The following is a 15637-nucleotide window of genomic DNA, read 5'->3' on the forward strand; positions in this document are numbered from 1 at the left end:
TACTAGTTTTGATTTTGTTTTTTAAAATAATATTTAGCTTACAACTTGTTTTCGAACATTCCTGGAAAATATGAAAATGTCGTCTTCATTACCAAAAATCCTCGAAACAGGAATAAATGTTTTTATAAGTAACTCTCAGATAATAACAATTAAAACATATTATGAAAAATCAACTATATATGTAATAAATCTAGATGCTATAACTTCAATGATAACTCTACTCAAAGTCTAATGAGTGCATATCTAACTCTATCTCTTGCCAAAACTCAAGGCTCTCTATTCTCAGCCAATACTCAAGGCTCTGTATACATCCGTATTAATCAAAGAATTCTATCGAACTAAATTTATTTATATACAGGTGAATGAAACTGACCGGGCTATCCCGGCAGGGTCAACATACAGATAATTAAGATATTTATATTACTAGCATGGATAACATAGATAACATTATACTTGATACAGAATATGCTACATATATAAATGTGGCGAAAGATAATCGATGACTATAGGTTGTAATATCTAAATGATTTGTTTGAAATTAAATTGATTTTTTTACGGTCTTTCGCAAACACTCCCTTTAATGATAATACTGAGAATGATAATAATAATTATAATGATGAAAATAATAATAAGAATAATGATGATGATATTAATGAAAATGAGAATAATGATTATGATGAAATTGATGATAATGATGATAATATTAATAATAATGATAATAATAATAATGCTAATAATAATGATAAATAATGATGATGATAATAATAATAATAATAGTAATGATTATAATGATGATGATTAAGATGATAAAAATGATAACAATTATAATAAAAGATATTAATAATAATGATACCTTGACTGTTGTTGGCTTGGTTTCTTGGCAACTGTGTACATAGGAGCAGGAGTAGCACTGAAGAGTTTGACATTAAAAGAATTTTTAAAATTTTCTTCTCTTAGAATTTCTTAAGATATTTATACCACTTAGACAGTTCATGGAAAGGTAAACTTTACTGATAAAAATGCCCGAGGACAAGCCAGAATGAAAATTTCTTAACAGGACAAATATATCCTGAGTTTGTCTTTCTTCTCGAGTTTTTTTTCTGGGAATTGTTCAGTTCAATTAAAATTTTTTTTTTTAAATCAAGATTGCGAGGGGGGACAATGTTAGAATATTTTACCTGGACGAACTGTCCTCTTCAGAAGAGAAATCATCTTGTGCAACTATTAAAAGAGGAAAAAATGTAAGTAACCACAAAAAGTGCACTTTTTTAATCAATTAAACAAATTTTCAAGATTTTTTTAAAAAAATCTTTTAGTAGCCCGAAGGCTGTAATTTTTTCATCAGCAACATTAATCAGGCAATTTGAAAAAAAAGGTTTTTGAATATGATACCACCTTGAGATTTAGGTAGAGGTGCTATTCCCCAGCCAGGGTCTGGTCTATAAGAACTTGAACTACTAGTCCATGTGTCTTGGATAGCAGCTGTACTGTTCCATGCTCCAGTATCTTCAAAACTGTTTGGTCTATCCAAGTACAGATGATTACAATCAAGATGATCCGTTCTTTAAACATTAAGTTTTTTGTTTGTTTAACAAGTTAAGCCTGAACGGAAGTTAAGTCTGAACAGAAGTTAAGTCTGAACGGAAGTTAAGTCTGAACGGAAGTTAAGTCTGAACGGAAGTTAAGCCTGAACGGAAGTTAAGCCTGAACAGAAGTAAAACCTGAACGGAGGTTAAGCCTGAACGGAAGTTAAGCCTGAACGGAAGTTAAACCTGAACGGAGGTTAAACCTGAACGGAAGTTAAGCCTGAATGGAAGTTAAGCCTGAACGGAAGTTAAGCCTGAACGGAAGTTAAGCCTGAACAGAAGTTAAGCCTGAACGGAAGTTAAGCCTGAACGGAAGAAAAAAGAACAGAAATCAAGCATTCATTAACGGTTGGATTTTACCTCTGTTAATATCTAATATATTCTGCCCGAGTCGAGATTTCGTCTAATTTGATAAAAGCAAACTTAAAGAATAAAATTATCTTAGACTTCTGGGGGTCACTTGAAAGCCGATAAAATTAAATTGTTTAAAGGAACTAATCAACGTGACACAAATGAAAACCTTAGGAAATACTACTGAAGGCTTGGTATTCCTAAGATAACGCTGTTGTTTAAGCTATCCTAACATATAGATGTAGATTTTAAATTAATTACTTATCTTTTCTTACCCTGGGGCTAAAATAAAAATTTTTATTTTAGATAATTTTTTTATTAGAATCAAAGTTTTTAGTAAGTCTAACACGTTGATAGGACCTCCCAGGCTCCCCTAGCAGTGCTCGCCAATTAATTCTTTTCTTTTGTTTAATCTATATCATCTTCTTTCCTTGAGCTTGAGCTGGAGATTGTTCCTGGCTCAGGTTCAGTTTCAACATAGGAGGCAGGAAACAAACCTTCAGCACCTGATTCTGTTCTTCCAAACCACCAACCATCCCCAACCTTCATAAAGTGTACATGGTGTCAATAAATACATACCAACCATACCACAGTTTAAAATCTTAATTTTGGGATTTACAAAATGTGGTATGCTACTTTTTCACTTTGTACTTTTAGCCCTTTAACAGTAATCTATAAATCAAATTGAACCGTCTGTCTAATTTGTATGTGTTAATCCAATAAACGTCAAAAAAGTTCAACTTTTTGTAGTAACTGATATGAACCCATGAAAGGGATAATTTAATGGTCCAGTCATATTGAAAAATTGTTAACAAAACAATATTATAAAAACACTAATTTAAACAAGAGGGACACGGACACAAAAATCCTTAGAAGGAAAGTTTCCAAAATTTCCAATAAATTTGTCTGTTCAACTACAACAAATTACAAGGTGAGCCCCATTTTAGAAATAGAATCAGAAGCCATACAATCTTTTGTTCATAGTAAAGGCTATAGACTATACATAACTTTACATGTCCTTCTTTGCTCATCGAAAATCTAAGTCGGCAATTAATGTCCATGTTAACTTGGACACCCTCTGCTATGTAGTCTAATTCAGTTCTAGTAATATGGAATTGGAAAATATCACAAACAAATTTAATTAAGTTTAAAGTAATATAATGAAAACAAAACCCTTTTATACCAAACTTTAGATCAATGACAAAATGTCCAAAAATTTTGAAAATTATAATTTCATCTATGGCCAAAAGAGCAGAGGCTGAATCTAAAGAATTTGACTCTTGAGCCGCGTCTCAAACATGGTTGGTTCCATTAGAAATTGTATTCATTGTTTCAAGATTTGAGCCGGCGCTTTTTTGAAACAAGTATTTGGCGGTTCAACAAAGCGGTTTAAATACTTTAAATTCTGCCTGACGAGACTGAATTGATTTTCGAAGAATTATTTTACGAAATCATCTAACCTCTGTGTTTAAAATGGTGATTCTCTCCCCACTCCTAAATAAAAACAAATGATTTTAAACGAAATTACGAGGTTAAAATTTTTTTTTCGGAAACAAATAATGATTCGTTAAAAAATATTTCCGATTTTATGACTTTCGTACAAATCTCTTTTTAACTACATAAACTCCAGTATTTTAACAGTGTTCTACATAAACTCCAGTATTTTAACGTATACGTGTACAACATAAACTCCAGTATTTAACAGTGTACTACATAAACATCAGTATTTTAATAACTTGTACTAATTGAACTCCCGTATTTTAACAGTGTACTACACTCCAGAATTTCACAATGTACGTATAATAAATAAACTCCATTCTTTAAACAGTGTAGGTGTGCAACATAAACTCCAGTATTTTAACAGTGTACTGCAAAAACTCCAGTATTTTGACAGTGTACTACAAAAACTCCAGTATTTTAACAGTTTATGTTTACAAAATAAACTCTGGTATTTCAACAATGTACCGCAAAAACTCCAGTATTTTAACAGTGTACTAAATAAACTTTAGTGGGTCTGTCCTAGTGAACGATTTTTGGACCACGATCGGTAGAGCCATTTTGACGTTTATTGGATATAAACAAACAAACAAACAGACAAGCTAAATTTATATATAGATATGTTGTTTAAAATCTGATTGTAATTTGTAAGGATAATTAGCACGCAAAAACGAAACGGACAACGGTGACGACTCAACTGCACCCCCTCCCGCACAAACTTCTTTTTACTTTGTTGGGGGGGATCCCCTGTAAAAATTGTAAGCCTCCCTAAAGTTCGTTGAATATAAAGAATAAATTTTAAAATTGTCAAAGTTTATCATTTTATTATGTATAATTATTAAAAATTTGATAAAGTGCATGTAGAAGGAGTGCGCTACATACAAGCAATATTTGTTGGGACCTGAAAACCTCAAAAATTGAAAGATTTTAATTTTACACACACATAGTTTTATTTTAGATAGATATTTTGTATGTGTTAAATTTGTTGTCTTATAACTTAAGCTATTGAGTAAATATTTTGGATTGTAATGTATATATATATATGTAATAAATAACAAAATAACAAAAAAATTACCTTTCAATATTTCCGGTTTAACTGAAGAAATTTACATTTTAAAATTCTGTTTAGAATAGATATCATGTTGTGATTAAATTAAAGCTGCTAGAAACCATAAATGAATAAATGATATTTATACAGACTATTTTTTTTACTATATACGAATAGCCCAAAGTGATTTTTAAGACAAGAAAAATGACACGAAAAGTATGCAAATGCCTGTAAAAACTCAAAATAAAGCATACAAATAATCAGTTTTCCAAACAAATTTTTTATAAAACTACACCTGCAAGGTTGAGTTCAACGAATTTCTATCTTTAATTTCAATTTGTCACAGTATTGTTATAGCTCAAAAATAGTTGATAAAATCATTTAATTTTAAAAAGAAGGGATATTGTAAGTTTCTCTGTTCTCAAAATATTAGAATTGATCTTAAAGGAACTTTTAAGTAAAAATGAAAGGGGGTACAGGATAAAACATGACCACTCAAGGAGTTGATCGCGACTTATATGAGTTCTATCTGATATCCCTGTCTCGAGAAATTGATATAAAAATGTGTCAACCAAAACTTAGATATATGAGATGTAGTGTATAAATCAAAGTTTTAAACAGATCTGTTAACATAAATTCGAAATATAAGGAAGACGATTTTACCGACTCAAATGCCGTAGCCTTTTCTCAAGACGTGTTTATCCATTTATATAAAACTTTTTGATAGAAAATTCAGTGCATTTTCCTAATAAAAATGTTTAATCATTTATTCCTTTGTTAATTTCTAAACCAACCAATTTTAACCCCACTTGGGAAACTATTTCAAAACTTTCGTTTTATTAAATAAATGTTAGAAATATCCATTTAGATCTCTTTTATTTTATCATATTGACTTTTAAAGTCAACAAGATTCAGCAAATACGCAACGTATCTGGAAATTACGATAACCCAGAGGAGCCCAACCAACTTAGGTATGCGCCTATTATAATTTGAATTTCATTTTTTTTAATAGATATAATTGATAATATAATTGAGACGTCTGTATTACGTGACCACAACTTTCACCAATGGCAGTGCAAACTTTTTTGTTATTGTTCCATATTGTACAAAGAGAAGATGCTCACAGATAGAGACACAAAAGTTAAAATAGAAGATGAGCACGAAGCGCCCTAAAAGCCTAGTAGTTGTAGAAAAGTGTGTCCACTTCAGATCAATAAAAAACAAACTTTTCACAAAAGATTTTCTTCTTTGTGTCAAAACGAATGTACTCAAATAAACAAAAACAAACCATTAATAGATTTTTATTTATGATTTCCAAATTACTTTTTCAATTTTTTGGATATTTGATTTGTAAAATATATTAAAAACAGACAAAAATAGTACATATCACACTGAAACAAAAAAAAACATGAGAAATATAAATGTTTAATGTCGGAAAAGACTTTTTTTTACAGTTTAGCAACAATTTAGGCACTTAAAATCGATTCCGTATTCATATGCGAAAAAGTTCACAATGAAACTCAGGGCTCAGAAATTTTGAGCTACATCGAAAACGTTCAGTCAATTCTGTCATTTTAGGGTCATTAAACAAAGCATGATAGACATTTTTTATTTTTGGTATCAAAAATATTTTACGGATGAGGCTCCATGAGACGATTGTACAGAATGTACCGTCTGTTTCCGTTTATATGATTCATTGCAAATATAAACCTTGTTTCTGTTTTTGCCCAATCAATAAAAATTAGCATAAAAATTATATTTAAGGCAGAAGACCCAGTTTATCCCAGAAAAAAATACTGCACCTATAATGCAATAAAGAAGACGGGGATTTTGAAATTTAACAAAAAAACTGGAAAATAGAAAGACGATTATGGGTCTTTCTGTATGTTTGGCTTCTATCAATTTAAATCTGGTAAATTTACGATTTCATGTCAGCTGAGAGACGACTTAAAGGTCGACTATAACCTCTAAAAAATGTGCAGTTTATTTCTTCTTAAATATACTTTTAAAGGGAGTGACCGCCAATGTATGGTAGTTGAACTGAGAATGTGGTATTGTGGAGAACTTTTTTATTAGAAATTATTGATTTATTGAGAAAATTTAAATTGAGAAATAAGTTCCTAAACATCTGATAAGTTTAATTTAGTATTGTTTTTTACATTTTTTGTCGTCGTCCTTTGATAATTTAAAAAAAATCGATTCTCCAGACGTAGCAACCCAAAGGTATGATTTTGAACGTCGACTTTTCGCTCAAACTCAGTATTTATACTTCATTAAAACATTTTATATGTCTCAAATGAATCCTAAAAAAATTTCTCCACAATACTACATTCTCAGTTCAACTACCATACATTGCCGGTCACTCCCTTTAAATGTAACATTATTTCCTTGGTCTTGGAATTTCCAAAATGTGGACTGCCATTTTGTGCTTTTAATATTACCGAAGATAGATATTAAGAATTTCGATCAGATCTATTTTTATTTATATATAAAACCAAAACGTTGAAATCTGAACAAAATGCATAATATCTGAAATTAGTTTTGCAAATGACTGCCGAAATTTATTTCAAAGATCTAAGACGACCTTCAAGTATTTTTCAGTTTATTTATGGTTTTTGCAAAACCCTGTCTTAGAAATAACATTGATTAAATATCTTATAGGGAGATAAAAATAATAAAAAGGATTATTGCAAATATTTCATTATTTTTATTCTTTTTCTTGCGTACTTTCACAGTTTTTTCTTTAACAATACATTCTCTCTCTTTCAGAAATATATCTTTAATTTGGAAGTTTTAGATCAGCGTTCTCGTGGATCGAATTCTTTTTAATCAAATTCTTTTTAATCAAATTCTTTTTAAACGAATTCTTTTTAATCAAATTCTTTTTAAACGAATTCTTTTTAATCAAATTCTTTTTAATCGAATTCTTTTTAATCAAATTCTTTTTAATCGAATTCTTTTTGATCCAATACTTTTTAATCAAATTCTTTTAAATCGATTTCTTTTTAATCGAATTCTTTTTAATCGAATTCTTTTTAATCGAATTCTTTTTAATCGAATTCTTTTTAACCGAATTCTTTTTAATCGAATTTTTTAAAATCGAATTCTTTTTAATCGAATTCTTTTTAATCGAATTCTTTTTAATCGAATTCTTTTTAACCGAATTCTTTTTAATCGAATTCTTTTAAATCGAATTTTTTTTAATAAAATTATTAATTGTGTCAGATGTAGATCAAACTTAATATTTTCTGAAAATCATAAACAATGGTTTAATTTCTAAATTTGGATAATTTCTTGGTGGCAAATGGCCATAACAAATGCTTTCACATAAGGGAGTTTTTCCCTTGACTTATGCCAATTGGTATTAAAAGCAAATTGTATTAGAATTATATAAAGAATGTGTAAGATATTGATAATTTTTAGGTGGTAATTAAAAATGCTTTTTACAAGTTTATTTTTTATTTTGTACTGTGTGACCCAATCAAGTTATAATTCTGAATTGAAGAAAAAGGAGAGAAGTTGTTTAGACACAAATTCCTGAATCTACAGGTAAAACCATTTTCTTTATGACAACTTCAAATACACAAATATTGTCTTCTTAATCCATGCAGTGTTATGGGTCTCACTGTATACTTGCATAGAGAAGTAGCAGCCTGTTGAATTCGCGGACCCTCCCCCCTCTCTCTCCGCTCCTCCACACCTTATACCGGAGATATTCTCTGGACTCCGATATTTTCTCCCATTCCTCTTTAGTAGACCACAGAACCAAGCAGTGAGATGGTTTAACAATATAACTCACATTTAAAGTTTCCAATGGGAATACCATTGCGCGGAATTGCGCGCAACTGTGTGAAGGGAGATGCGAGCAAGTGCTCTAGTATTGCGCGGAATTGTGCGGAATTGCGCGAAAATTACAGGGGCCGCAATTTGCATGCAAGTTTGGAAACCCCAATAATATTGTGTTCAATGACTCCATGAATATGTTAGCTTTTTCTTATGATCTGTTAACAGAATTTTTGATATAGTTTACAAAATGTTATGACTTTTTCACTAAATGTCAGTTTTAGCCAAAAAATGTTATGTTTTTTTTTAATATAAAAGGAATTTTTAACAAAATGTTCGTGTTAAGCATGGCAATGTTACACTTGGCTATCAACATGATAATAAAAATGAAATCGATTTCTTTGCAAAGAAACTAAACACTTAAGTCTTGCCTCAAACTCTTTATGCCTTAATAGTGTTAACATTTGATAAAGATATTTTGCTATTAGATCTAGAAAGATTTATGATCAGGTCTTCAACACAAGGTCACAAATATATAAGGATGGGAAGTTTAAGGGGTTTGAAAAGAAAAAGGATAAAAGTGCACTGTGAATCAAGATGTTCACGTTCTCACGCAAAAATCAAACAGTATTTTGCCAATTACGCCTTTTAAACTAAAGGTAATAACAAGCACTTTGCAAACCTAGAATGAATATGCATAGGGATACAAAAACTTTAATTACATGGAGAGGTAAACCCGATGTTCAAGCCGTTGCGACGATTTTAAACTTTGATGAATAACTTTCATAGTTGTCTGAACATCTGAGAGTGAGATTTGTACCTTTTCTAAAGGTCAATTTACATCTTAAAAGTCGTTTTAAATATTTAAATAAGTAAATAGAGATGGAATAAAACCATTCCCAATTCCTACAATTCTTAACAAGTTAGTGATCTGATTTAATTTGAACAGTTCGACTCTATCAGATCTAAAAGGAATTGAGAAGTATTTATACCAAAAAAATAATGTTGAACCGTTTTGAAACTTTTTGAACTTTTTTCAAAAAATTCTTTCAAAAGAAAAAAATTAAATATTTTTATTTTTCTGAACTACAAAAACGAATAATTTCTATAGTAGAAGTTTAAATATTTATAAAGATTAGAATTTCCTTGATAATGGATCGCTTGGCAGATTTTATTATTTATTCTTCTAAAGTTGTAACTTTTATAAACATTCTTGTAATTTCGAATACAAAAAAAACTTTCTATTAAAACATTTCATACAGTTGTGTCTTTTCTGCTTGTTTTTTATATACAATAAATGTTTAAACGGCTAAACAGATCGGTCTCAATTTTNAAATTCACTTATGAAATCAGCAAAATATTTGTAAGATTTTCTTTATAATATTCTGGCAATATACGAAGAAAAATTTAAACTATTTCCTAAAACAGGGGCTGGAAGGATCCTGTATTAATAGATAACTTTCTATTATAATTATTTAATTATGTAATTGATTAAATACTGTAGAATTCCTTACCCAGCAATTCATTAATTAAGTGATTAATTAAAAAATAATGAATTAATTGTTTGTATTTACATAATCTCTGGTAATTCTTTCCACAGAGAATAAAAGAATTTTTATTAGGCTAGAGGCTAGAGAGCTAGAAAACCCATACTTAAATGAATCTAAAAAAAATCATGACATTTGTATAAACAAGAATGAATGAGATATTCATTTTTGTAAATGGGAAAATTGATTTTTTTCATTTCCACTTTTTTCAATAATTTGGCTTTCGGATTTTTGCTACAGAAACAATGGAGGAAATTGTCAGTAGAAAAAAATGTTAAAGCTAAAGACACGAATAAATCCGCCCCCCCCCCTTCATTGGCCTATCCTCAGTATTTAGTCGGTGATGCATGTTTGTTTTCAAGTATGTATCATCCTGTTCCGAGCATGTGTTTGTACTGATAAGGTTTAAATAGTATTCATTATAGGTATATTCAGATATACCTCAGTTCTTAACAGCTGGTTAACACAGCTAAAAAATAATATTGTTGTGTTCCAAACGTTGAAAATGTTATAAAACGCATATATAAATTAAATTCTCATAAATATAATTGATACAGTTTTTCGATAAACAACTCAGTTATTCACAGCTGTTAAACATGGTTAAAAATATTTTCGTAGATGTAGTGTATNTATTATTGTTGTGTTCAAACTAACTAAACACGGTTAAAAATTTTATCACTGTGTTCAAACTAACTAAACACAGTTAAAAATATTAACTAAAACTTTGATAAAATTCAAAGAAAAGTATAAATGTTATAAACATGGAAAAATCTCATAAATATCGTTGATAAAATATTTCATTAAATCGTGAAAAATATTAACAAAAACTTTGACAAAATTCAAAGAAGTAAATTTTGAATGATTTTATATTTTAAAGTTAAACAAAAAACTTTTCATGTCTTTTCGGAACCTTGCAGAAAACCCATAATTCCTTGAAAACACGATGCCATTTAACTGGGCCTTATATTTAATACCATTTTTCAGTTGAAATTTTGTTTTTGCAAATGTTTTTTGCAAATGGTACGCAATTAATTCAATCGGAACCATTTTAGTTTTTTATGATGCAATTCTAAAAGTCAAATTATGCAAAAAATAAATTACGTTTAAATTACACAATGATGGTTAATGGCGATGTGAAAATTCTAACAAATTTTATTATCAATATTTAATCATTTTACCAATTTCCGATATTGGTAATTAATTATTCTTTTGAATAATAGATGATATACATAATTTGCCGAATTTCTATTAATCATAATTATTCTTTTCGCTGAAAATATTTATTTAATGTTTATTATTCATTTAAAAAAATAATCTTTTGCCTTTTGTTTTAAATCTTTTATTGCATTTGTAAATGCCATTTTTGTCTAAATAAAATGGTTTTCATTGTTTCAAAATATTTTTTTGACCCGTTTTTCTTTCTTTCTAACTTATCCTGTAGAAGATCAAGTTCCATTTATTTAAAGCCTTTCTTTATTAAAGAAAAAAAGGATAATTTGTTAGCTGTCCTCTTTCCCTTGATTTGGAGAGATTGTCCGCTAGAAGGACAGAGTGGAGGGGGTGGGGGGTGAGGTTATTTATTATACTCATTTCGGGAAAGGTGGGTAAAGCTTTAATATATTAAACTTCATCAAAGAAATCGAAGAATGAAAAGAAAAAAGATTTAATGTTGGTCTCTAGTTTTTTTAACCTCTTCATGTTTTTTTTAGGGGATAAAAGCCATTGATACTGTATACAATATCAATGTATGTATAGTGTACAATATCAGTGTATGTATAATGTACAATATCAATATATGTATAATGTAACCAATATTAATGTACTCGTATGTATAGTGTTTAATATCAATTATGTACAAATAATGTATACAATATCAATGTACTGTATGTTATAGTGTATAATATCAATGTATGTATAATGTAACCAATATCAGTGTACTCGTATGTATAGTGTTTAATATCAATGTATGTACATATAATGTATAACCTCTTCATGTTTTTTTTTAGGGGATAAAAGCCATTGATACTGTATACAATATCAATGTATGTATAGTGTACAATATCACTGTATGTATAATGTACAATATTAATGTATGTAAAATGTATACAATATCAATGTGCTCGTATGTATATAATATCAATGTATGTATAATGTAACCAATATCAATGTACTCGTATGTATAGTGTTTAATATCAATTATTTACTTATAATGTATACAATATCAATGTACTGGATGTATAGTGTATAATATCAATGTATGTATAATGTAACCAATATCAGTGTACTCGTATGTATAGTGTTTAATATCAATGCATGTACATATAATGTATACAATATCAATGTACTCGTATGTATAGTGTATAATATCAATGTATGTATAATGTAACCAATATCAATGTACTCGTATGTATAGTGTTTAATATCAATGCATGTACATATAATGTATACAATATCAATGTACTCGTATGTATAGTGTATATTATCAATGAATGTATAATGTATACAATATCAATGTACTCGTATGTATAGTGTACAATATCAATGTATGTATAATGTATAAAATACAACACATTTCTTTTTATTAACGAATGCTAAATTTGTTTACAACGATTAAACATTTGTTCGAACAGTTTAATAAAACTAAATTTTAGAATATGAAAAAATTATGAATTAACTTTGAATCTTTATATTTCTTGGAAGTGACAGTTTATGTAATTTTATGTGGTGTTAGGTACTTTCCAAAGGCCCTTAGGGCGACTTCCCAAGTGACAATTTCCCAAGTGGCAACTTTCCAAATGTGCAATTTCCCAAGCGGCACCTTCCCAAATGATAGGTGAGGCTGAGAAGCTGCAGGCTGCAATAGGGGCCGAGCGCTGCGGCTAGGATGGGCTAGGGGGCCGAGTTCCTCTGCTAGAACAGGCTAGGGGCTTAGTGCTGAGGCTAGGACAGACTTTGGAAGTTGCCGCTTGGTAAATTGAACATTTGAGATGTTGCCATTTGGGAAAATACCCTTGGGAAGTTGCCACTTGGGAAAAATCTTTTGGGAAAGTACCTAACATCTTTTAAGTTACATGTTTATATTTATCAAAAAATTTTAATTTTTTAACTTTTAATTTAATTTTTAGATCAATAGTACTCTAACCATTAAATTTAGAGGTATAATTTTAATATTTTATAAAAATCAATATTTTTGTTTGGTATAAATAATAAGTATTTAATGTTTCTATTTTACACTGAAACCTTAAAAAATCATCACTTATCGGTTTATTGAATAGTTTATGTAAGATATGTAAATACTAAAACAATTTTCTTTTTCAAAAACGTCAAAAGATTGGATTTTTATGAACACAATAATATTTGAAAAATTTATAATGATTTTATAATAGTTTTTCGTTTAATTTTGATGAGGATCACATAATTTACAATTTTTGTTAATTTCAGAAAACAGCTATGTATAAAATGTAAAGGATAGAATGCAAGCTGAGAATATGACTGGTTTTCTTTTTATCATTGTGCTTCATCTAGCTTCAGGTACAGAGTTTGTACTGTGTACAATGTATTTAGGTACAGAGTTTGTACTGTGTACAATGTATTTAGGTGCAGAGTTTGTACTGTGTACAATGTATTTAGGTACAGAGTTTGTACTGTGTACAATGTATTTAGGTGCAGAGTTTGTGCTGTGTACAATGTATCTAGGTACAGAGTTTATACTGTGTACAAAGTATTTAGGTACAGAGTTTGTATTATGTACAATGTATTTAGGTGCAGAGTTTGTACTGTGTACAAAGTATTTAGGTACAGAGTTTGTATTGTGTACAATGTATTTAGGTGCAGAGTTTTTACTGTGTAAAATGTATCTAGGTACAGAGTTTATACTGAGCCCAAAACTTAAGACAGGTTATCGTAATGACAACCAGTTTTGAAACCCGGGTTTCGCAAATGGGGTTAGGCAGTTTTGTGGATATCAATATTTTTGTTGTGAAATATTATTTTATTTATTTTCTTCATATTCTCCATTTTTTTAAATCTCTTAAATCAAAATCTACACAAATGTTAAAACCCCAAAAAGGAAACTCGAGATTTTCGTTCAACAATACTCTTTTAAATTTCGAGCTCTGTGTACAAAGTATTTAGGTACAGAGTTTGTACAATGTATTATTTGCATTTGTTTTTTTACTCCATTTTCTGATTACAGACCTAATTTGATTAGATGTCAGCCTAATTCACATTTTCAACCTTCAAAAGAAGGACTAATAATCGAAAATATTCTAGAAAATTTGGAATAACCTTTTAACCCACTAAACGTAGTTTTATTGTACTAAAACGTGTTTCAGGCAGGGGTGTATATTAGTTGTGAGACTCATATTTTTGCTCCCACCCTTTCGTATACATTTTCTTGTTTAAGAGTAACTCTTATTGTTCAGAAGTATCTCTTCCATGTTTAAGATTAACTCTTCCCTGTTTAAGATTAACTCTTCCCTGTTTCAAAGTAACTCTTCCATGTTTAAAATTAACTTTTCCCTGTTTCAGAGTAACTCTTATGTGTTTAGAAGCAACTCTTCCATGTTTAAAATTAACTCTTCCCTGTTTCAGAGTAACTCTTATGTGTTTAGAATCAACTCTTCCATGTTTAAAATTAACTCTTCCCTGTTTCAGAGTAACTCTTATGTGTTTAGAAGTAACTCTTCCATGTCTAAGATCAACTCTTCCATCTTTAAGAGTAACTCTTCTTTGTTTACGAGTACATTTTCCATGTTTAAGAGTAACTCTTCCTTGTTTACGAGTACATTTTCCTTGTTTAAGAGTACATTCTCCATGTTTAAGAGTAACTGTTATGTGCTTAGAAGTAACTCTTCCATGTTTAAGATTAACTCTTCCATCTTTAAGATTAACTCTTCCTTGTTTACGAGCACATTTTCCTTGTTTAAGATTAACGCTTCCTCGTTTACGAGTACATTTTCCATGTTTAAGAGTAACTCTTCCTTGTTTACGAGTACATTTTCCATGTTTAAGATTAACTCTTCCTTGTTTACGAGTACATTTTCCATGTTTAAGATTAACTCTTCCTTGTGTACGAGTACATTTTCCATGTTTAAGAGTAACTTAACCACCTTCTCTTCGGCTTGAACCGACATTCAAGAGAAGTGGTTGAACTGCGCCTACGTGGTTCAGCAACTTCTCACTGTTCACTTTCTCTTGGTATTAGGAGAACAAGTTTTATTAAAAATTATCCAATATGTGGTCGTTTTCAGGAATATCTGGATTGGGGGATTTTCCACATCTTCAAATTCTTCCATCAGGAGTTCAGGTTGGACAAAAAGATGTAAAATATGAAAATATCATGATTATACTTTCTCCAACTCTTGGGTTTAAACAACTATGTCATTTTGCCATTATACATTTCGTTGCAATACGACAACATCAACAGCTGGCTAATTATATCTTTAAGAAGAAAATCAAGCAAATATAAGCTTGGTGGTTGTAAATACTTTTATAACATTTCATTTTTGTTTGTAATTTTTACAATAATATTTGTCTAGGATATCAGACGAGGAAGAAACCTTGTGTTGACCTGCAGAGCTGCTGCAGTAAATCTAGAGCTAGTCAGGTCAATCATCATTCTTACTTATTTTGATTCATCCAACTTTCCTCGTGGGTTAGAAAACCCGTACACCTATTGGGACTTGACAATTTAGTCCTAAATACACCTAGAGGGACTTGACAATTTAGTCCTAAATACACCTAGAGGGACTTGACAATTTAGTCCTAAATACACCTAGTGGGACTTGACAATTTAGTCCTAAATACACCTAGAGGGACTTGAC

General features: G+C 29.8%; 2 protein-coding genes across 2 annotated transcripts in view; one reads left to right on the forward strand and one right to left on the reverse strand.

Moving 5' to 3' along the window:
• Nucleotides 1-837: 837 nt before the first annotated feature.
• Nucleotides 838-1925, reverse strand: LOC111700606 (uncharacterized). The gene is made up of 5 exons (XM_023471581.1): nt 1913-1925; nt 1705-1738; nt 1396-1562; nt 1179-1221; nt 838-910 (listed from the first exon to the last, which is right to left on the reverse strand). The coding sequence occupies exons 1-5, from the start codon at nt 1923-1925 to the stop codon at nt 838-840; spliced, it is 330 nt and encodes a 109-aa protein (XP_023327349.1).
• Nucleotides 1926-13257: 11332 nt separating this feature from the next.
• The window catches only part of LOC111700617 (fasciclin-2), a 10977-nt gene continuing 8597 nt past the window's right edge, over nt 13258-15637 (forward strand). The window contains exons 1-3 of the mRNA XM_023471592.1: nt 13258-13343; nt 15065-15120; nt 15353-15420. Of these exons, the coding sequence (XP_023327360.1) occupies nt 13286-13343; nt 15065-15120; nt 15353-15420 (182 nt within the window). The 5' untranslated portion in view covers nt 13258-13285. The remainder of the gene's footprint in view (nt 13344-15064; nt 15121-15352; nt 15421-15637) is intronic.

This window comes from Eurytemora carolleeae, unplaced genomic scaffold (genome assembly GCF_000591075.1).
Source record: "Eurytemora carolleeae unplaced genomic scaffold, Eaff_2.0 scaffold88, whole genome shotgun sequence".
Taxonomy (NCBI): Eukaryota; Metazoa; Arthropoda; class Copepoda; order Calanoida; family Temoridae; genus Eurytemora; species Eurytemora carolleeae.